Below are 22,902 nucleotides of genomic sequence, written 5' to 3'. Positions count from 1 at the left end.
AGGAATTGCAGTGGATAAGTATGGCCTCATGTATTTTGTTGATGCCACTATGATTAGAAAAGTAGATCAGAATGGGATCATATCAACCCTGCTGGGCTCCAATGACCTCACTGCCGTTCGACCTCTCAGCTGTGATTCCAGCATGGATGTCACCCAGGTAGTCTCTTACTGCATTTATTTTCTTCTCTGCCTTAGAAGAGATGGGCATCTATTTTGGATGACTGCCTGGCCACTTAAGAAATGCATTATGCAGCACAAGATGATAGCATATTTGATTCGTTACTGAAATGAGTGAACCATCCTTTTGCTGTGGCTAACACAGGTTATTTATGCAACTATAGAGAAATAAGGTTGAGATAATGGGAGTTATTGTCTTAATTGCCTGTTTTTCTGTAATTATTGTAGAGCTTCCACAATGTAGCATTCATTCTTTGCACAGAAACACAATTAGCCAAAGTTACAACTGCACGTAGCTTTAATATTTCCGAAAACAAAATCATTGTTTGAAATAGTTGCCATTCATGACTTGGTTTCATGATTTACGCTGATAAACCCCTCACTAATTTGCTGTTGTTACACATGGAATTTTAAACACTAGAAGTGTACTTTTCAGTGATGAGTTTTACAGTAATAATTTGTGCAACTCATAGGTACGGCTGGAGTGGCCTACTGATCTCGCTGTCAATCCCATGGACAACTCCCTTTATGTCCTAGAGAACAATGTTATTTTACGGATCACAGAGAACCATCAAGTTAGCATTATTGCTGGACGCCCCATGCACTGCCAGGTTCCTGGTATAGACTACTCTCTTAGCAAACTGGCTATTCATTCTGCACTTGAATCAGCCAGTGCCATTGCCATCTCACACACAGGAGTTCTTTACATCAGTGAGACAGATGAAAAAAAAATTAATCGGCTACGCCAGGTAACTACCAATGGAGAAATATGCCTTCTTGCAGGGGCAGCTTCAGACTGTGATTGCAAAAATGATGTCAACTGTAATTGCTATTCTGGGGATGATGGGTATGCCACTGATGCCATCTTAAATTCACCATCTTCCTTAGCTGTGGCCCCAGACGGTACCATCTACATAGCTGATCTTGGAAATATCCGCATTAGGGCTGTCAGTAAAAACAGGCCCATTCTTAATTCTTTTAACCAATATGAAGCTGCATCTCCAGGAGAACAGGAGCTGTATGTCTTCAATGCTGACGGGATTCACCAGTACACTCTCAGCCTTGTTACCGGGGAGTACTTGTACAATTTCACCTATAGCAGCGATAACGATGTCACGGAGGTGATGGACAACAATGGCAACTCCTTGAAGGTCCGTCGGGATGCCAGTGGGACGCCCCGCCACCTACTGATGCCGGATAATCAGATTGTCACGCTGGCTGTTGGCACTAATGGTGGACTCAAGCTAGTCTCAACACAGACCCTGGAGCTCGGATTAATGACATATAACGGAAACAGTGGTCTCTTAGCAACGAAGAGTGATGAAACAGGATGGACAACATTTTATGAGTAAGAATGTTTTTGGATATATTAAGCGTACATTTATTTTTCAAATGGTAGCCAGTAGGCCCTAAACTGATCCTACTGAAATTTGTTGTAGGCTTTTCACTGATGCGGAGTAAGGCCGTTACACCTCAGTCTAGCATGATACTGGAAATGATTAAGTGGCTTCTCGATTTCATCCGTTTTGCCGTGTCCTTGGGGTGGGTGCTGACCCACCCCAGCTCCTGCCCGCAGCGCGAGGCCAGTGGGGAAGCTGACCCGCTCCAGCGCGAAGGACCGCGTGCCGCGTTCAGAAACCCGGGTGTGATTTAGCAAGTCGGCCCCTGCCCTTAGGCGTCAGCCGGGCTGCAGACAACTCGCATCCCGCCCAGCCCCCAGCAATCCGTGGCTCCCACTGAGCCGCCTCTCCCTAGGAACCCTAATTCTGCAGTTTCTTTTGGAACTCAAATTTTATATCTTTCTGTTCAGACTCATATATTACTCACGGTTGATAAAATGTTGATTAACTTCACTGATTGTTCATTCTTGAGACAAGTGAGGAAATTAGATCCCCAGCTATCTGTCAGACCCCTGGTGTAACTTCCATAATTTGTAGATAACCCAAAAGCGTGCTGGTGTTCGTGAGCATATAGATTAAAAAGACAGAACTTCCTCTTTAAACGAAATTCATCAGAGATGAAGTTCAAAAGCATATTAAAAATCTAGAAAAACTAGTCAGATTTTTATTAATAGTTATCCTATTCTTAGCAGTCTCATTGTCATTTATTGATCAAAACAATCTTAAAAATAGAAGTTAAACGATATATTGACAGTATATATAACTTTTAAGTACAGCAAGTCTGATGCCATATATGTTGTTTGAAATAATTAATGATTACTAAATACCATTTCTCAAATTAGTGGGTAGAAAGTATGAATAGGGCTTTATAGTTAATTTTAAATTGAAGGTTTATTTTTAAGGTTACAGAGTAGCAATGACGCACACCTATTTTAGTTTATTAATGCATCCATCTCAGCCACCACTTTCTTTCTTTTTAGAGAATACATAAGTAATGCAGGAATAAAAAGAACTACGTTCAATCCGCTCAAAATATGTCTAAACCAGCCTTGCACATCAGTATTTTGTCCACTGTGGTTTTGGTTTCGGTAAAAAGGAAAGCAGTGCCCTCTCGCGGTCCCCTTCTGATGTGGCCCTGGAAATTGAACCGCTGCGATTTTTCATCTAGGCTGTGGGTAGAAGTATGGAGTATTTTCTCCTTAGTATTTTGCAAAGAGTATTTCTTTACCACACCATAGTTAGTCCAGTTCTGTGGGCGCATGAAGGTATTACCTGCTGATTACAAGCTCAAGTAAAAGCTCGCTGTACTAGACAGTGGTAAAGTCTCACATTACTGCTGGTGAGATGTGGACACCTTTCTACGTAGGTTGGGGTTTTTTTGGTGTTTTTCCTGAATAGCTAGCTCAAGATTCAGATCGGAAGTCATTCAGATTCATATAAGCTAGTTATTTCTCAAAACACCAGTAATTAAGTGTAGAAAATTAAATAGCAGAGTAATTTAAAACTCTACATGAAAATCAATGAAACATTTTAAAAAGGTCATCAGAAAGTTACAAGTTACAAAAGTGGTTTAACCGGTGGCTGAGAATCACGTGAAGTACTAAGTTAGCATGATTTATTGGAAAAATTGTACTACAGTTCCTAAGTATAGAAGGTAGGTGCTTTGATGTCTTGCTGAGATGCATCTGAATATATAATGTGTATATAGCGCTGTAGAGTGCTGACATGTTGATTAGATTTTTTTTTCCAAGATCAAATAAGAAAAGATGCGTAACCCTTGCCTCAGGTCAGCAGAAGTACTATATTTAGGTATAAATAATACAACCTGAGGTACTGTCTTAGATAATTAGTAACTTTGATGAGGCAGCAGAAATAACTTACTTTCTCCCAGATTTGTACATACATTCTCCTAAGCATAGAGCCCATAGGTGAGAGGACAGTACAGACATGTTTTTATACTAAGAATGCATATACTTTATAGTGCACGTATAAAATGAACTATACATGGTGACTCTTATCTAGGTTAGAAAGAAAGCCATGAAATGCCAATCACAGAGACGTTAAAAGAAGATACGCATCTCTATACGTGAAAGGAAAAGCCTGTGTGCATATGCACGCAGGCCATTTGCAGCAGGAACAGGCAAGGCTCTTAAATAATGTAACAGCTATCAGCGGGCTCACATGGGGTGATTTAAGCTCGGTTTTGGGCACGAAGCACAGGTCTTTGAAGTGGTCCTCAGTGGTATTCTGCTTGGTCTTGGCAGCATGCTAAGAGAATGCTGCAGTTTTCTTCTTGAATCAGCTTGGGTTTGATAAGGGAGCGAAAACAGGGATATATGTAAATGTATGTGGATCTGCACCTTGCTCTGCTCTACGTTAAGTCAAAAGCTGCTGTTGCTTCTTTCTGCGATATTGTATATGGCACCGTCCTGGCTACTCCCACCTACAAGCTGTCGAGCAGTACACGTTTCAAACCTCAAAGACCAGAGAGGGAGCAATAAAAATTGATAAGATGTAGAGGTGCCATAATATCGGACATGGGAGAACAGCCGGCAGTGCATCATCACGAGCCCGCTGAAGGCATGCCCAGGTCAGATACGTGTAGCCATCTGAGAAGGTGACACGCAAGTGCTCGGCACTGTCTGATGGTTGAGCTGTAGCTGTGTTTGGAGGCCCAGCACACGCGAGCTGGCTGTGGCCGGCTCGGAGCCACCGGGCTGTCAGGCACCGTCTCCAGGCTACAGGCAGAATCGGCCAACAGCTTCTGTGCCTGCCCGGGGTGGCGGTGGCTGGTGTCACCCAGAGCGGTCCTGGCTACGACGGTCTGGGAAACCTTTGCCTGCTCGGGCAGACTTGGTCGCAATTGGCTATACGTTAGCGAGTTAGTAGTGGGCACAGAGAGATACTGGGTTTTTAAGATGCCGGGATTAAGAAAGGATCTCTGCCCGTGTAATTTTACTAGTAGAAAGACTTGGGATGAAACCTTACTCTAACTGAAGTCAGTAACAAAAGCTGGTGAAATTCAGTGTATCCAGAATCCACCTCATTTGAAGTTACAAGGATTGCCTTCTCAGGTCTGATTCATCTAGCCTGATGCTGTGTCTGTGACTGTGGTATGTAGTGCCTGCTTCTGAAGAAGATACCAAGGAGTCCCAGGTCGATTAGTATATTTTTCATTGCAAAATTTTCTTTTTTACTTCATTAGACCTGGGTTCATGTCATGAAGAAGAAAGGTCTATAACCATTTAATTGCTATATAGCTTTATTCTTAAGCTTCAGATAAATGTCTGGGGGTTGTATTCTACTAAGGACTTGCTCTCACATAATACATAAATTAAAAAAAAAATCCCTCAATAAGAAGTCACTTCTAAATTATGTAGTACATAGAAGGTTTCTGGTTTATTAATTTTAATTCTTTTACCTTTAAAGGTATTTTTTAAATAGGCTTTTATTGATGCAACGGATAAAATAGAAGTGCCTTCTTTATAGACTGGTATTGCAGTGTGTATATACCATTTAAGTAGTGAATTTTTTTATATGTCTAGCCCATGAACTAAACAGTTTGCAGATCTTCATAGTGAGTACTTTTGCGTGTCTCGCTTTAAGCGTGTCCATCACTTGCTTATAAACCTTTTTACTCTCTGCCATTGGTGTTTCCGAATGGTGTGACCAGCACTGGGAAACATGCCCCATGGCAGGGAGCAAAACACTGACTTACAGAAATAGCATTAGAATCTTTTCCTTTTTCTGTTTCAGTCTCTGTACATCCTCATCCATATTTACTTTTTAGACTGCCCTTGCACTTCGAACAGAGATTTTCAGTGAGTAGCCCACAGCAATCCCCAGGAATTTCTCCTTGGTTAATTAAAAACCCAGTAATGTGAATGACAAGTTTAAATTAATATCTCATTTGCATAGCCTAAAATATATTTGCTGATGGGGAATTTTGCCAGCCATTTTTCTGGATGTTCACCAAGCTCTGCCTGGTCATGCTGAAGCCACACATAGACTTTTCTAGTTTGTCCTAAATAACATTGTCTCTTCTGTAATACTTGACACCTAAGTATTCTCATCACTCTGCTAATCACTAAACATACCAAAGTGGTCCACATACAGACCCTTAGATTTTTGAAATTGTCCATTTTTTGTACTTTTTGTTTTTCCTCGCTAGACGGATGCTTGACTGGATCAAGTTCTTCCCTCATCTATACTTTACGAGTACTTCTCAATATTTTTCATGAAGACCTTTGTATAGACTTAACCAAGCCCCCTTTCATAGATTACCTCAACATATTATCGTTTATCCAGTATCTTGTTGCTACAATAAAAAAAAAACAAACCTATATATGGTTAGAATCTTGTGACTTTCATTAAGAAAAATCATGCTGCTTAATCATTGTTTGATCCTGAACTGCTTAAATGAACATTATTATTGGTCCCTTTTAGGTCACACGATGCTTTGTTTTATTGATTTACTTCTTTGCCTAACACTTCCATTGGTTCTGGTAAGGCTTATTGCTCCACAGGTGATTTTTATTTTTTTTTTCCTTCCTCCCCAATACTCAGTTGAATGGGTGCAACCATTTGCAATGGATTTAAAAGGCCTATTTTATATTTGCATTAACTGAGGATCCAATTTGTGTATTAATTTTGGAGATATGCTGTACAGTTCAGGCGGCCTACTTTGAGCTTTCTGAATGATCTAATTGTAAAAAGTCCTGTTGAAAGCACTGATTTTTTTTCATCTTTACAGCTAACCACAGACGTACAAAGAACTCGGCTAGCTCCGTGGTACTAAACGTGCTCCTCTTCTCTTCTGTTACTCTCAGGCAGTGCAATGGATTTACCAGTTCTCTTCCAGGCTTCCCGCTCCCGGGATTTCTGCGTTCAAAGGATGACCAGTTGGTTTCAATCTCTACCTAAACTTTTCCCTTTATCTACACAGGACATTTTTTCTTGCCTTTCTGCTGTTTAGAAGTATGTGCGCTTTGGTAGCGGCTGGGTGAGAGACTCTTGCACAAGTAGAGAATTGCAGCAAGCAGAGTGTCAGACCGGAATACTGATTTTGTTTCAGGTCCCCATTTCTTGCCCTTAAGATCCAAGGGACTGCTTCTTTAGCATACGTATGCACACAAATATAGCATGCTAAAGGAAAGGCAGAAACAGCATGATTTCATTTCAGGCAGCATTCCTGCTTTCCCCTCTCCTCAGGCTTTATACCTCTAAATAAATTTAACTCAATAAACTCATGGACAGCCCTTTTTCTTTTTTTTCTTTTTTTTCTTTTTTTTCTTTTTTTTCTTTTTTTTCTTTTTTTAATCTTTATGGTATATTCTGAGTGCTGACTGCTGCCCTTTTGTGCAACTCCAACCTATTCTGTGCTTTAACTTTTCATCACTCATCTTTATGAGCCAAATACTGACCCCAAAATGCAGTTCAATACCACAGATAAGATCTAAATGAAATTATTATGTTCTCAAGATGATGTCTTTTTTAATCTCTATGGCAAGTTTATTCCTCAGTATGTCACTTAAGACCATACTTAGTAGTTTCCACTAAGTATTCAATTGCAAATGTGCAGTGTGTGCAATTGTATATTGTAGTATCCATCGTAAGTCCACTTCCTTAGTGTGAAATGCAACTAGTAAAATACAGATGAATTTACTAATTATAATTGTTTGAGCCAAATAGCACCTTGTATATCCGTAATCATTAAATACTTTAATAATTCAAAAGATGCTAGCCTGGATTTACACTCATGTAGTTGAGATCAGTATCTCTAAAAATTATTATTATAAATAATTATTTCATCATTATAGACTCTTTCAAGAACAAAGAACTAGGTATGGCCAGGATGTTCTTGAAAATCTGTTTCATTCTGGGGTTTTTTGCACAAATGTGGTGCATTATTAATACATTGGGTATTGAAATGAACATATATCCTCATGCTTTTTTGCTCTCACTAACTTTTCTATTAGCTATGATCATGAAGGGCGTCTGACCAATGTAACACGTCCCACTGGAGTGGTAACTAGCCTTCATCGAGAAATGGAAAAGTCTATTACCATCGACATTGAGAATTCTAATCGGGATGACGATGTCACGGTCATCACAAATCTCTCCTCTGTGGAGGCTTCCTATACAGTTGTTCAAGGTACCAAAGCACACTTCTCAGCACATCTCCTAACCACACACACAACTTGAGAAAGCAATTTGCGAAAGATTCGTGTCATTAGTACACTCATGACAGGGGAAAAACACGTAAGGTTTGCAAGAAGAGCTCCCATAAAGCTCATTCCTAAAATGACAGGTCTTCAGGACAGGTAAGAGACATTTCACAACCATGCTTTGTGTCAAACGTGTGCGGTCATTATCTGTTGGTGTAAGTTAGTCCTGCCGTTACCTCTTGGGTCGGGTTCGCTTTACCCACTCGCACATTCCTCTGTACTTCACTGCAAAATTGGTTCTGAGTTCAGCGCCACAGAGACGCAGTCTGACCGCTGAACGTTGGCTGCCTGGCTAGAAGTCCCCGTGGAGAGAGAGGCACAGGGACCCTCCTCCTACTGGAATGAAATCTTCCAAATTTATACACTACCGTAAAATAAAATGTAGAACAGTCAGGGCAGCGGATGACCTTGTGCCACCAGCAGCGTTTCTGAGAACGGTGTTACGGCCCAAGTATGGCAGGAGAGATCAGCAAGAAAGTGGTTAAACGTTTGCGTAGAGCTTTCCAGCACTGCCCAGGCGTTGTGTCTGTTGAAGCGAAAACAGTCAGTTACCAAAGACAGACTGAAAGGAATTTGGTGAGTGACGGGTTTTTTTAATTAAGATATAATGTTACCGGAATAAGAATGTCATCATGGAACAATAGTCTCCTCCCGACATAAATGTCAACATTTATAGACTATTATACCGTGAGACGTCTGGTTACAAAGACTTTATTTCTCTTATACCAGATGATTAATTACGTAGATGCTGTCCTTCTGTCAGCCGAGCAGCGATGCTTTGGTGACAGTTGCACAGTGCAGCGCTCCGTCCTGGCTGCAATGGCCTTGGCTGTGTCAAAGGGCCAGAGAAGCGCACGGCCGTAACAGTGGGGGATTACCCCTGGCACCCCTCGCGGACAGCCAAGAGGCCGGGCGCGCGCATCGGGCTGGCGCACTGCTGCTGGGCCGGAGGAAGGCAGGCGAGTAGGGGCCGGGGGCCGCCAGCCTGCATTGCTGGAGCCTCCCACCTGGGGGATTTAAAGCCAAACTGTAATTCTGTGCAAAGCCTCTGCTTGGAGACAGCTTGCAGACAGAGGGAAGGAAAAAAAAAAAGAGGCGCTTGCTTCTTCCCACTCTGAAAGAGTCCAGCAGTTGGTTGGTTGGTTGGTTGGTTTTTCTTTTTGTCTTGCAGTTTAATGGTTTGTAATGGTTTGTTGTTTATCCAGAAGTTCAGTTTTCAGGAGTTTTGGGTCATATTAGAAATAAATTACGTGGCTGAACACATATCACTGTGCATTTTGATTCCCAATTAAGACTAAAGGGAAAACATAATGAAATAAACACAGTATCTCTCTGCAGGCTCACTGTTACACTACGGTTCTTTACATGAATCAGTAACATCTGTAATTTCCACCATAGTACCACGTAAATGGTAATTGCAGGCTGACTTCATTTAACATCAACAGGAGTGCAATAAAAAACCAATCAAATTAAGCTATATGTTTTCTTTATGACTGGAGTAGCTAAATTATTTTCTTTTCATTATTGCTGTAGATCAAGTGAGGAACAGCTACCAGCTCTGTAATAATGGTACTTTGAGAGTGATGTATGCCAATGGCATGAGCATTAGCTTTCACAGCGAACCTCACGTCCTGGCGGGGACTGTCACTCCCACCATAGGACGATGCAATATTTCTCTACCAATGGAAAATGGTTTAAACTCAATTGAATGGCGCCTGAGGAAGGAACAGATTAAAGGCAAAGTGACTGTGTTTGGAAGAAAGCTCAGGGTAAGTAGAACCTGTCGTTACAATAATGATCTCTTCTTCTGTGGGCAGAAAATTAATTTTTTCATTTTGAAGGACCTGTCTTTCCTATTTTTACTTGCTAAAAATGTGCAACTCCGGGATTGTCTTTGGTGTGACAATCTTTTCTTTATTTGAGAGGTCCATTAACTGCATGGGACCAGCTGCTGGAAACAGCTATAGAAGCATCATTACTAAAAGTATTCCAAAAGAGCTTGGTAAAAATACCCAGAATATTGCTGCAAGTCACTCTGCTTCTGAAATCCGACTGCTCACCGTTGGTAAAAATGCTATGGCACACTTACCACGGTTAGTCCTAGGGAGCAAACACAATTACAGCTTGAGCGGTTACGTTCCGCCTCTGTAAACTCCCCCTGCAGATTCATTGAGACAGGCATATCATGTTTATTCCCTTTCCCAAATGGCACGGCTGGAAAATAATTGCCATAATTACAAAGTCATAAGCATAGGATAAGAAAGACACTCAGGTCATGTAATCCATCCCCTGCCAAATTAAAGATCTGCCGCAGCCGGATTAATCCCATTCTGTGCTTAGCTGGCCTGTTTTTCACCCCTTAAGTATCTAAACTTTTGCTGGCTGCTTCAGGATGTACAGTTTTAGAAGGGCTTTGAGATGCTGGGCAGAAAACAAATGTAGCACTGAGCGAGTCCTGGTTCTTTTAATAATGTTTTCAATGTCATTGGACAGTTCTACGTGTGCAAGATGATACGTTAAATGCAATATATGTAAGGAATTATGCAGTAATTTAACAAAAAAAAACCCTCAGATGTTACATTTTGGTGTTTTCCTATTGCTTAATATCTGAGTCATGGTGTTAAGAATTAACAAGTCTTTCCTTAGTCTCACAAATCCTCCAAATGCACCTATTGGGGAGAGGGGAAAGGTTAGACAAAAAATGGAATGAGATTAGCAGCTAATCCTTAATGACTAAATTTCATGGCTGTGTAATTGATTTTTGATGTGTTGACCTGCAGAAGTTGACTGTAAGTAGAAAATAGATCAGCTCTGCATTTTGACTAGGTGTTCAAAATAAAAATAAATAGGACCCTGAAATGAAATTGCTGTAATCCTAACTCTCAATACTAAAAATTTAATAGAGGTACTTGTGGTAATTAGCTGGAGTTAAACACATCTTGGAGCTGAAACCTTGCCGGAGATGGGTTTTCTTGCATCATGTTTATGCAAATCAAAACACTGCTTTATCTAGCAACACCTCAACATTTAATTGTCTGGTGTTAGTTCCTGTAACAATAATCACATATCCATTTAGCTCTTTTAAATGAAAATCACTATGAGATTATAACAGGTTGAGTGGACTGAAAATGAAATTTGAAAATGAGGGAGAAAGCATAGAATTTATTTGCATCTCATTTATTCTAATTCATCTTTATAAATCGTTTAGTGAATGAAAGGGAGCGAGCGGGTGGGAACACTGGGGGAGCAGGTGGCAGGCAGGGTGGGCTCCGGCAGCTGGGCCAGCAGTGGCGCAGACGCGGGGCACAGCTGCAGAACTGACGCGGCGCCGGGGCGACCGCTGAACCCCAAATTCAGAGTCAAGAAGTACCGAAGCGGGGGTTGTTATACGGGACTCACCTCTCAGGAGTACGAGTACTTACGGGAGCCCGTACCCGGGACCCGCCTCCCAGGAGTACTTACGGGAGCCCGTACCCCTTTTCCTCGGGTAGTGCTGCTACCCGTGCCATCCCCGCCGGCGGCACGCTGAGCTGCACGTGCCAGCCTGTGCAAACCTCACGAAGCCCAGAAAGGAAGACCCACACTTCACCTTTCTATTATCCCACTTACTCTCCAGCGCTGTTTTATGCACCGCACGTTCAGTGACTTGCGCTAGCTCCAGGTAAAGGCTTGGTAAGATTCCCTCTGCGGAGCTTTTGTTACAGTGGAGCATCACCCAAGAGATTTTTGTTGCAAGACCTTTAGCCAAGGCACAGAGCGCCCGTCCCTACTGCCGCGTGGCAGCAGCAGCCAAGGGGAAACCAGCTGTGCGTGTCGGGAGTGGAACAGAGTACGAGTTGGTTAGATAATCGTCAGTCGTGATACCTGTAGTAGTGTTCTTGGTGTTCCCAGGAAGAGTGGGAGTTAGGCATTTTGTTTGGGTTTCGGTGTAATTAAGGCGACGCTACAACTGCCCTCTCCGGTTTTACTCATTTTACAAATGAAAATGAAGTTACCAAGTTATCCAAGCAGGTGCTTCTTTGTTCTCTAAGTGATGTTTGTGTGTGTGCATAGCTCTTCTGTGCAATCCTTTAAAAAACCCTAATACTTTAGTTTTGTATGGCAAAAAACCTAATAACCTTTATAATGTTTTTGAGAAGGGGAAGGATACCTGGAATCAGACTTTCCTACGTGCAGCTTACTGTTGTTGTTACTGTAACGGAGGGAAGAAACCCCTTTATGCTTTACAAATGCTTCAGAAATTTAAAACAAAACAAAACAAAAACCTACCAAAAAAACCCAACCAAAAGCTAAAATGAGGTTCTTAATCTTTTTGGAAGACTTTTCTTTGTTTCTTTTTACAAAATCTGCCTGTCCTTAAGAAATTGGGTTCTTTCAGTCATACGCTAACAGGTTAATGTTATATCTAAACGCTTTTGAGAAGTGAACGCTCTCTTCTGCTTCCCCAAGAGCTCTGTGAAGGAAAGGGGTTGAAATGTCTCTGTCACCAGGCCTGATCCTACATTTACACAACTAGGGTAACCAGTTGAGACAGTACTGATGTTGAGTTGGGCTTCCCTGCCTTTGTTTCCATTACAGTGGGAGAGCAGAATATGATTTATTTTGCCAAAGTGGTTTTAAAAAAAATACCCTATCTTTTCTTGGAGTCACAGGAGAAGTCGTTTCTGGAATAACCTTTTGGGAAAACCCACAGAAAAGAGCTTTTTCTAATGATTGCCCACTAAGGAAATGCAAACTCTTAAAGAGCTGCATTTTATTAATGGCAAAAATGAGGATAATGAGCGATAATTTGAAATAATTATTTCTTTACAAACACAAAATTGTATTAATTTTAGATTTGCTTTCCGTATAACTGAATTCCTACAGAGTCAGTTGGGATGGGAATTGGGTTTACCCCTGCCAGTGGAAATATCTCAGAATAACTTTTATGTCCTCGAGAAAGGCTCAGGGTTAATTTACATATTGTTTGATGTGCAGTTTAATTTTGGATAAGAGAAAACGTTGCTTAATCAAAGCTCCTGTAAAATATAAGCTGAAGAACAAATTCCCAGAAACTGATGAATACTTTTTAAGTAGTCGTTGCTCTCAAATTATATCTAATTTAAAGACTTCTACTTTATTAATGATGCATCTACAATTAAATTACTTAAGAAGCTTTATCTGTTACAGCATTAGCCTGAATTCTGTGGCTTAGCCTCCAGTGAATATATTTATGTATCTCTCGTTATAGTACTCTCACTAGAAGCCTCTCCGTTTGGCATTCTTATGCGCCTTTGTTCTGTTTTTCTCTTTTATTAAAATATAAAAAAAAAAATCTGAGACTGAAACACTTCATGCTGTACTGTGATTTGAAAGTTGTAACAGAAAAAAAATGGAAAAAGAAAAATATTTAACCTAATTATTTAAGACTTTTGTTTCTCAAAACTAGAAGTCCATTCTTCCCAGCCTGTATGACAAAGATGTTTAATCAGAAGAAATGAAACCCATCCCAGTGATCGGGTTGCTGAGGGAACTATTGAATATTTGGAAAGTAAATGAAGAAAACATTAAATGAACGGATTCATAAGCAGGGTGTTGCAGCTACAGAACCTGAGTGGCTAAATCTCAGTGAAGACACAAAATTATAATTTCTTCTATTGTTCTCGGAGTCATTGTAATGAAAAAGGCTAAGAACTACTGATGGCCGAAGTAGAAAAATTACTTCCATGCAAAAGAATTAGTTTCTCTGCTAAGTGTTAGCACTCTGCCCTTTGCGACCAAGGTGTGTGGTGTGTCTGCTCTGAGAATAAGGAAGCCTTGCTCTGTCAGATAACAGCTCCCATCCTGCAGGGAGGTGGGAAATCTCCCAGTAAAACATTCGAAGTTACATATTTGAATATGCCGAGAAGTAGAAAGCAAAAGGCAGTTAATAGGAAGACATCCTGCACCTTCCAAAAATGTGGGGGCGTTGGGTTCTCTCCTCTGTGCATGCTGGTCTCACACTGGAGAGCCCCAGAGGCGCAGTGCCCGCTGCTCACTGAACGCAGCTCCTTTCACTCCGTAGGTGCACGGAAGGAATTTACTGTCCATCGATTACGACCGGAACATACGCACAGAGAAAATCTATGATGACCACCGCAAATTTACGCTGAGGATAATTTACGATCAGCTCGGACGGCCTTTCCTTTGGCTCCCTAGCAGCGGCCTGGCTGCTGTCAACGTGTCTTATTTCTTCAACGGGCGCCTGGCGGGGCTGCAGCGCGGAGCCATGAGCGAGAGAACAGACATCGATAAGCAAGGCAGGATCACATCCCGCATGTTCGCAGATGGGAAAGTTTGGAGCTACACCTACCTAGAAAAAGTAGGTGATGCGGGTTTACCTTCTGACAGTAGCTACAGAGAGACCAAGTACTATGCGGCTTCTTTTTAAGCTCTGTACGTAACATACACGCACACAAATTATCTTACAATTTTACGTGTTCCAGCTGGTGAGGATCCCTTTGCACCTAGTCTCAAAATTCCTTATTTTTCAATTAGTCGACTGAATTTGACTAATTTGTAATAGGAAATACTTTGTTCATGGTTTGTGTCTTTTCATATTTTCCCGAAAGCGATTAGGCCACCATAATGGCAATGAATTGTGCTTAATTAAGACCAAAAATGCATGACTAAACCTGACATAAGGTTCAAGTAGAACCAGGTAATTCATCTCTAATCATTATTTATTAAATGAAAATGTGGTAATGCATTTTTACTTAGCCTAATTAAGACACTTCAATCATGAAAGCATCTTAAATACTTCAAAACTGGACATTATTTTCCCTTTCCCTTCCCTGAATCGGTTGTTTTAAGCAAACCAGAGCTGATGTTCTCTGCTTAGTTTCTCACATGTTTCACAGTAATAGTTGTGAATTACAACTGCTAGCAGAGAGAGAATGCCAGTCATTCATCTAACTCCTCTGCAGCCCTCAGAAAAAGAAGAAAAAACAAGTCCTGCTAAAGGGAGGGTAGCTAATAGGTTGCTAACCTCCCCTTTCTCTGGAGTGGCAGCGTATTGATTTCCAAGCAGCAGATCCTCTCATCTGGCCGTCTGGCGATATCCCTGAGCAGCTCTGTGCCCCTAACTAATGTTTCTAATGCTCTTTGTGTTCCTTTAACATTAGTGCCTCTTCAGTAAACTTTTCTTTAATGCCCTCTCAGAGGTCACATGCTGAAAGACAGTAACTGTATTCTTTTTTTCTCCCTATAGTCGATGGTATTACTGCTTCAGAGTCAACGACAGTACATCTTCGAGTATGATTCTTCAGACCGACTTCACGCTGTTACCATGCCTAGCGTTGCTCGGCACAGCATGTCAACCCACACCTCTATTGGCTACATTAGAAATATTTATAATCCTCCTGAAAGCAACGCATCAGTGATCTTCGATTACAGCGATGACGGGAGGATTTTGAAAACATCATTCTTAGGTACTGGCCGACAAGTCTTCTACAAGTATGGAAAGCTATCCAAATTATCTGAAATCGTTTATGACAGCACTGCGGTTACTTTTGGATATGATGAAACTACAGGTGTCCTAAAAATGGTGAATTTGCAAAGCGGAGGGTTTTCTTGTACAATCCGCTATCGTAAAATCGGCCCTCTCGTTGACAAACAAATCTATAGGTTCTCTGAAGAAGGTATGGTCAATGCAAGGTTTGACTATACATATCATGATAATAGCTTTCGGATCGCGAGCGTCAAACCCATAATAAGCGAGACGCCTCTTCCAGTTGATCTTTACCGTTACGATGAGATTTCTGGCAAAGTAGAGCATTTTGGCAAATTTGGAGTTATTTATTACGATATAAATCAAATTATTACTACAGCAGTTATGACACTGAGTAAGCACTTTGATACCCATGGACGCATTAAAGAAGTTCAGTACGAAATGTTCAGATCCCTGATGTACTGGATGACCGTACAATATGACAGCATGGGACGGGTGACTAAAAGAGAACTGAAACTTGGTCCGTATGCCAACACAACCAAGTATACCTATGATTATGATGGAGATGGGCAACTGCAAAGCGTAGCAGTAAATGATCGGCCAACCTGGCGTTACAGTTACGATCTGAATGGAAACCTTCATCTCTTGAATCCTGGGAACAGTGTCCGATTGATGCCTCTGCGCTATGACCTAAGAGACAGGATTACGCGCTTAGGTGACATACCATACAAAATTGATGATGACGGGTTCCTGTGTCAGCGAGGCTCCGATGTATTTGAGTACAACTCCAAAGGACTCTTGACAAGAGCTTACAACAAAGCAAATGGGTGGAGCGTTCAGTACCGTTATGATGGACTCGGCCGAAGGGCTTCCTGTAAGACTAACCTGGGGCATCATCTACAGTACTTTTATGCTGATCTTCACAATCCAACAAGGGTAACTCATGTCTACAATCATTCCAACTCAGAAATTACCTCTTTGTACTACGACCTGCAAGGCCACCTCTTTGCAATGGAGAGTAGCAGCGGGGAAGAATACTACGTCGCCTCTGATAACACAGGCACTCCCTTAGCCGTGTTCAGCATCAACGGCCTCATGATCAAACAGCTTCAGTACACAGCGTATGGGGAGATTTATTACGACTCTAACCCCGATTTTCAGCTGGTTATTGGGTTCCATGGAGGGCTGTATGATCCTTTAACCAAACTCGTCCATTTTACCCAAAGGGACTACGATGTCCTGGCTGGACGCTGGACATCTCCTGATTACACTATGTGGAAAAACATTGGTAAAGAACCTGCTCCTTTCAATCTGTACATGTTCAAGAGTAACAACCCTCTCAGCAATGAACTGGATCTCAAGAATTATGTAACAGGTGAGACCTCATTACTTTTTTTTACAAAAAACCCACTACCGTTTGGAAGTTAATTTGGGAAAGAAGTCAGACTTCTCCTTACTAGTTATTAGCTGAATCCTCCCATCAAGGTTGGGCCGTTTTCCTTTTTGTGCTATGAAGGGGGCTGGCTAGTCCTGATTCTTTGATGCTGCTCCTTGCCCAATAAAGGGCGCTAAACGAGAAGCCACAAAGAATTGGGGGGCTGGGGGGGAAACGGCCTAAAGATTCCATTGCAGCCCAGCCACAGTGCTCCTCCTCTTGAACTAGTACTGTATGAAGATGTGTTCATTCCAATTTTATGTAAAGAAAAGTGCAGTCACATACAGGAATCACTGGCAGGTTAGATGCAGAACTGGGAACCCGAACTGCTCAGCATCTCCTCCCTTCAGGGCTACTTCTGAAATTAACTGCTGACTGAGCCCACGGGCACATTATGAATTACCACCAAGAATGGATTTAATTAAACCTCTTTTTCCCATTTAACTTTTAATATGCAAACAGTCTTTAGTCTTTAAAACAAAAATCTTGATGGTTTTAAAAACTATTTCCTCTTGAAAGACTAAGAAATTTCATGGAACGTGTAGAGCTGAGACAGAGAAACAATACAGTAGTTTTGATCACATATGTTAGAATTTGGTAAAACTTGTAACCTCTTCTTAATTAGTAATAATTTTTCACTTAGTAAGATCACACAGTACTTGAACTAGCTGTTGGCAATTTCTAAAAAGAAAGGTAATTAATATGTCTTCAAGAAAAGCTTTTTTCAGAATTGAATATGCAGTATACAATAATTAGTGATACCATTTTTAAAAAGGAGCTATATTAATTTCAGCAGTAAGTTGAATTTCAAGAAAAATGTGCGTTTCCTTCAAAGAAAATCCTAGCAAGTTTCATTAGTACCTTGGGACCTAATCGTACGTGTAATACACCATGGTTCTACTGTAGCTACTTTGAATTTGAAGACAGTGCCGTTTGTATCTGATAGTGTGAAAATACCGGTGACTAAAATTACCTTGGGATCAAATTCTCTTGTCTTAAATTCAACAAAATTCCTATTTTCATCCACCACTGTTTGATTCAGGTTTTCAGTGTTGTCTTATGATGTTTTCCTACATTCTGAAATTGCATTCATTTAATTTATCTATCCACTGGGTGAAATGTAGGAAGATACCTTGCATTTTGGTATCGCACACTGTGTAGTCTGTAAAAAAACTTCATTGGTGATGAAAATATTTGTTGCTGCATGGACTAAAGAGATTATCTTGTTCAAGAAGTGATTATGGTGGCATCTTGGTTGTCATAGTTTTAAAAAAAACCCAAACAAACAGAAAACAAAAAAAAAGTACCTCCCCACCTCAATCCATTCTTACTGTTAACGCGGCTTTATTCACAGGTTTTGCTGAAAAGGAATTCCTGTAGCAAGTGCAGTGCTGCAAAACACAGCAGCTAAGCAAAACAGTAGCTACTTTGTTTATGGGTCCTTTCTTTTTTTGTGGAATTAGGGCAGCTGAAGGGAATTGTTCAGGAGATACCATTCTACCATAAAATAAATGGAAGCCTTAAAAACGAGCAGTAACCCTGTGCTGTCCAAAGCTAGAGGAGAAATACGGTATTTCTGTGTGATGGGAGATATGTACAAATATCTTTGTAGAAGCAGAGTATTTCACTACTTACTTTAGTGTCAGAATGCCTAGGAAAAGATGTTTGCTGTCAAACGTCCACAACCAAGTAGTAGTACCCTTTTTATGATGTAGCATTACCTCTGCTAAAAATTTTGGGAAACCAGGCTTGGCAACAGCAAGCAGGAGCCGCGTTGTGGCTGAGGTCTGCATGTCCGGCGGGTGCCTGCGGGCAGCGAGCACCTCCCTGCTGCAGCCACCGTCCCCGGCGGGGGCCGAGTTCAGCCAGAGCACGTGTCTCTCTGCACGCGTGGAGTTGGGCTCACGCGAAGAAGCGGTGAGAGCGGCGTCAGGAGGCATCGCAGGCCAGCGAGGAGGGAAGGCTGCTGGAAAAGACAGGAGAGATTTTTAAGCAGAAATGGTCACAAACGTAGGTCCAAATCGAATGAGAAGCACCCGTGCTCCCACGCTGCTTCTTGTGACCGTGACAGCCAGAATAAGAGAAGCAGGAAACAGAAATGTAAAACAAGGTCATGGGCTTTTTCTTTTGGTTAAAACCATTGTTTTGATAACTAAAATACAGCATTAGTTCTTATTACCTGCTGAGTTGACTGTTATTAATTTAGTTCCTTAGCTTTTCCAACTAGCTATGCAGACAGCGTTTCACTGGTGGAACGCAGAGCTGGAAGGTCCCGCAGCTCACCCCAGAGCTGAGCTGTAACCCTCCCGCGCAGCTCCTGCTCTTCCCTCCGGGGCCCGGAGGGACGGGGAAGATATTCACGGTACCTAAATTTAGACGTCTGAATTACAAGGCTAGCTTCTGGCTGCATTTAATGGAGCCTCCCGAGACCCGATGACAGCTAACAGAAGTAGGACGTAGAAGAGTATTTTCCCAGAGGACTTTGCAGATGTTTTTAGGAGTACTAACCTAATAAAACATCGTTTTACACTACAGTTTATAGGTTACAGTAGCCATATCAGAAGGTGTCAGAGATGGAACAAGTATCACGTACAGTAAAATGTTTGGATAATCCATGTGCTGTAATGGAACAAGAATGAAAGAGGTGGTATATCCCTGATGAACTATTTGGGTAAATTTAAAGCAATATTTCCTGTGCCTGTTCTTGGTGGATTACTACAATTCTGTAAAGTGTCACGCTGTAATATAAATCATGAGTTCCACTGCTGCTTGAAATTAAGGAGGTCAAGGATGGATTTCCCAAATTTTTTTATTTCTTGTATTTATTACACGCGTTTATTTCTCACTTGCCTGCTTACTTTTGATTTTTAGATGTCAAAAGCTGGTTGGTGATGTTTGGATTTCAGCTCAGCAACATTATTCCTGGTTTCCCTAGAGCAAAAATGTACTTTGTGTCACCGCCATACGAGTTGTCTGAGAGTCAAGCATGTGAAAATGGACAGGTAGGCAGAAACGCAAAGTTTTTTTTCTTGATAAATTTGCCCCACGCTATGAATAGAACCTGCTGGCTCTTCTATAGTTACAGCTGAAGGCCAAGAATTTCTTTCAGTGTAAAATGAAGTGAGTATAGCTAGATTTTATACTAATGAACATATGCCTTTCTTGCCAGCCTTCGTTGTTATCATAATTACAGTGTCATTAGTTTGTCTTTTATTGAGTTCTTCCTTGATTAACAAGTTGTAACTCGATTAACTTGATTAGCAATGACAAAGGGAGACTTTGTCAGGGCAATTTATCATCTGTTGTACCTTTGGTAAAACCATCCTAATAACGTATGTGTTGCAATCAACTTAGGTTGGTACTTGCTGTGCTGCTGCTAAGAAATGGTTCTACTTCTCACCCTGTAGTAGGATTTCTCATCATTTTTTGTCTGACGCTTTTGGTTTGCTGTGCCAGTTACTACGGTTAACTTCAGTTACAGCGTTCATACTTACTTGCCAGGTTAAGGTGGAAAATGGCGTATGCTTTCAACCTTTACAATAAATTCCAACTCATTTAATAAACTAAAAAAGAGTACCAGGCCAATTTCAAACTAAGTCTATGCTAGGCTCACTTCACATTTGCAGTAATACAACTGGAACGGTCAGATGAACCCAAACATACTGCTTTCACCGGCTTCTAAGTCATATGAGAATCTAAATCCCTTCTTCAGGAATTGCTTTGGTATTTTGGAGCCGCAATTTCATCTATTTTCAAGAAGGCTTACATTCATAAGCATTTTAGTCATATATATTGGTTGAAAGCTCTGGGCAAAAGTGTCCAGAAGTTAAGTGCCATCTTTTAATAAATTATTCTGTTTGGTTTAAGCTCTGATTAAAATTGTGCTAGATTTGGGTCTTACTTATCCTTGTAATGGACATCATGTAATTTGCCAAAATTGATACTTATGATTAATGAGAAGTATTTTATTTGGTATCACTGATAGCAAAATAATTTGCCAAAGGAGTATTTACCTGATTCTGAACGGGATGCGTATAGGGGCGGGTAACTGAGGGCGGTCGTCCCATAGCGGAGGATTTTGCACAGCATGGCTTTCCTTTAAAGAAGCAAAGCAAAGATTAGTATTGGTCTCTGAAACAAGTATTTTCAGATCTATATCTTCTTTGGTGTTTTTGTTTTCCCCAGCTAATTACAGGAGTTCAGCAAACGACAGAGAGACACAACCAAGCTTTCATGGCTCTTGAGGGACAGGTGATATCTAAAAGATTACATGCCAATGTTAGAGAAAAAGCAGGTCACTGGTTCGCAACCACCACCCCTATCATTGGGAAAGGAATCATGTTTGCTGTGAAGGAAGGCCGTGTAACCACCGGCGTTTCCAGCATAGCCACAGACGATAGCAGAAAGATTGCCTCTGTCCTTAACAGTGCTCACTACCTGGAGAAAATGCACTACAGCATCGAGGGGAAGGATACCCATTACTTTGTCAAGATAGGCTCAGCTGACAGCGACCTTGTCACCCTCGCGATGACCAGCGGGCGGAAGGTGCTGGAGAGCGGAGTCAACGTCACCGTCTCCCAGCCCACTCTCCTCGTCAATGGGAGGACTCGAAGGTTTACGAATATTGAGTTTCAGTATTCCACCCTGCTGATCAACATCCGCTACGGACTGACCCCCGACACGCTGGACGAGGAAAAGGCGAGAGTGCTAGACCAGGCTCGGCAGCGAGCCCTTGGATCAGCCTGGGCCAAGGAGCAGCAGAAGGCACGGGACGGCCGGGAGGGCAGCCGCGTATGGACAGACGGAGAGAAGCAGCAGCTTCTGAACACGGGAAGGGTTCAAGGTTACGAGGGATATTATGTCCTGCCCGTGGAGCAGTACCCAGAGCTAGCAGACAGTAGCAGCAACATCCAGTTTTTAAGACAGAATGAAATGGGAAAGAGGTAACAAATTAACCTGCTGTCATCCTTTGCTGGATGAATCAGTAGTCATAACTGTTATCTCCTCTCCTAAGGAGATGAAGACCTAAATGGGGGCACTAGGCTGAGCTACTTTGGGATAGTAAGTGGCAAAAAAAGCTCATATTTTTTGAGTTAAATGCTACTGTTCAAGTGATTAAAACCCACATCCTGAAGTGGACTAAAGCCAGACTGAAAACTCTAACCGTACAAATTAAAAAGTACCCCTGAAATATTACCCACTTGTTCTGGGTCTAAAGAAAAACAAAAAGAAGGCCTCGTATTGTATTACCTCACTCCATTCACACGTGAGCAAACTAAGAAATCCAAGTGGGCCACTTTCACTAACCAGCTGATGAAACACAGATGATTCAGACTGCTTGTTTGATAAATATCCAAGAGGTTTTCATTTAAAGCAAAATACAGGTGCATTTAAAACATGACTTTGGGGTGATTTGTGTGTAGCAACTGGAGGACAATGAGAATGCAAGTGAGAGCGCACTGGAAATAGTAAAGAAAAATATATTTAAAAGTAACAAAACCACACTTGCACTCTGACCCTCCACTTGTCTGGCCTGAAGCTTAACTTATTCAAAGAGGGCAGAGTGTAAAGTTACATTCAAAATGGTGGCTATAAATCACTACAAATAAATTTCATACTCTGTTTGTCTTTGAAGATTTCCATTGTGGACAGTATAACACAGTTACAGGGTGTAGTCTGTTTAGATTCAGTAGTTTGTTGGTATCAGTTCCAGTAGAGCTGTGGGCATTGTGTTACACTATTGCAAATGGGCACCACGTCAGATCACCCTGTACATACATCAGCCAGAAGGCACAATCACTGTTTCAGATTTAAAAATTATTAGTGTGTTTGTTTGGTCGAGAAACTGAGACAATCACATTACAGTCACCACAAAAAAAAAAAAAAAAAAGAAAAAAAAAGTCTAATAAGAACTTTGGTACAAGAACTTTTTTGTAATATACATGTATGAATTGTTCATTGAGTTTTTATATTAATTTTAATTTGCTGCTAAGCAAAGACTAGAGACAGGCAAAGATAATTTATGGCAAAGTGTTTAAATTGTTTATACATAAATAAAGTCTCTAAAACTCCTGTGAACTACTTGTCTTCCATTGTGAAATCTTTTAAAAATGAAAAGCTCTTAGTGTCTCGCTGTCACCCCTAATACACACAGCACCTTACGTTACGGGTCGAAACACCTTGCTGCTGTTCCGC

At 41.3% G+C, this 22,902-nt stretch overlaps 1 protein-coding gene across 8 annotated transcripts in view; it reads left to right on the top strand.

Annotated features, from left to right (window-relative positions):
- TENM2 (teneurin transmembrane protein 2) overlaps positions 1 to 22,609 on the top strand; it is a 619,020-nt gene extending 596,411 nt beyond the window's left edge. For 7 of the 8 annotated variants that reach the window (XM_075766468.1, XM_075766467.1, XM_075766466.1 and 4 more), the window contains 8 exons: positions 3 to 157; positions 651 to 1,525; positions 7,556 to 7,731; positions 9,338 to 9,573; positions 13,848 to 14,144; positions 15,033 to 16,647; positions 19,579 to 19,709; positions 20,893 to 22,186. In XM_075766468.1, coding sequence (XP_075622583.1) covers positions 3 to 157; positions 651 to 1,525; positions 7,556 to 7,731; positions 9,338 to 9,573; positions 13,848 to 14,144; positions 15,033 to 16,647; positions 19,579 to 19,709; positions 20,893 to 21,654 — 4,247 coding nt within the window. In that variant the 3' untranslated portion in view covers positions 21,655 to 22,186. Of the gene's footprint in view, positions 1 to 2; positions 158 to 650; positions 1,526 to 7,555; positions 7,732 to 9,337; positions 9,574 to 13,847; positions 14,145 to 15,032; positions 16,648 to 19,578; positions 19,710 to 20,892 lie in introns of all 8 variants that reach the window. The other variant, XM_075766471.1, reaches the window with a different exon arrangement.
- The last annotated feature ends 293 nt before the right edge of the window (positions 22,610 to 22,902 follow it).

The sequence above is a fragment of the Balearica regulorum genome, chromosome 14, assembly GCF_011004875.1.
Source record: "Balearica regulorum gibbericeps isolate bBalReg1 chromosome 14, bBalReg1.pri, whole genome shotgun sequence".
NCBI lineage: Eukaryota > Metazoa > Chordata > Aves > Gruiformes > Gruidae > Balearica > Balearica regulorum.
The sequence above is the reverse complement of the archived record's forward strand: the minus strand, read 5'-3'. Positions and strand labels throughout refer to the sequence as shown.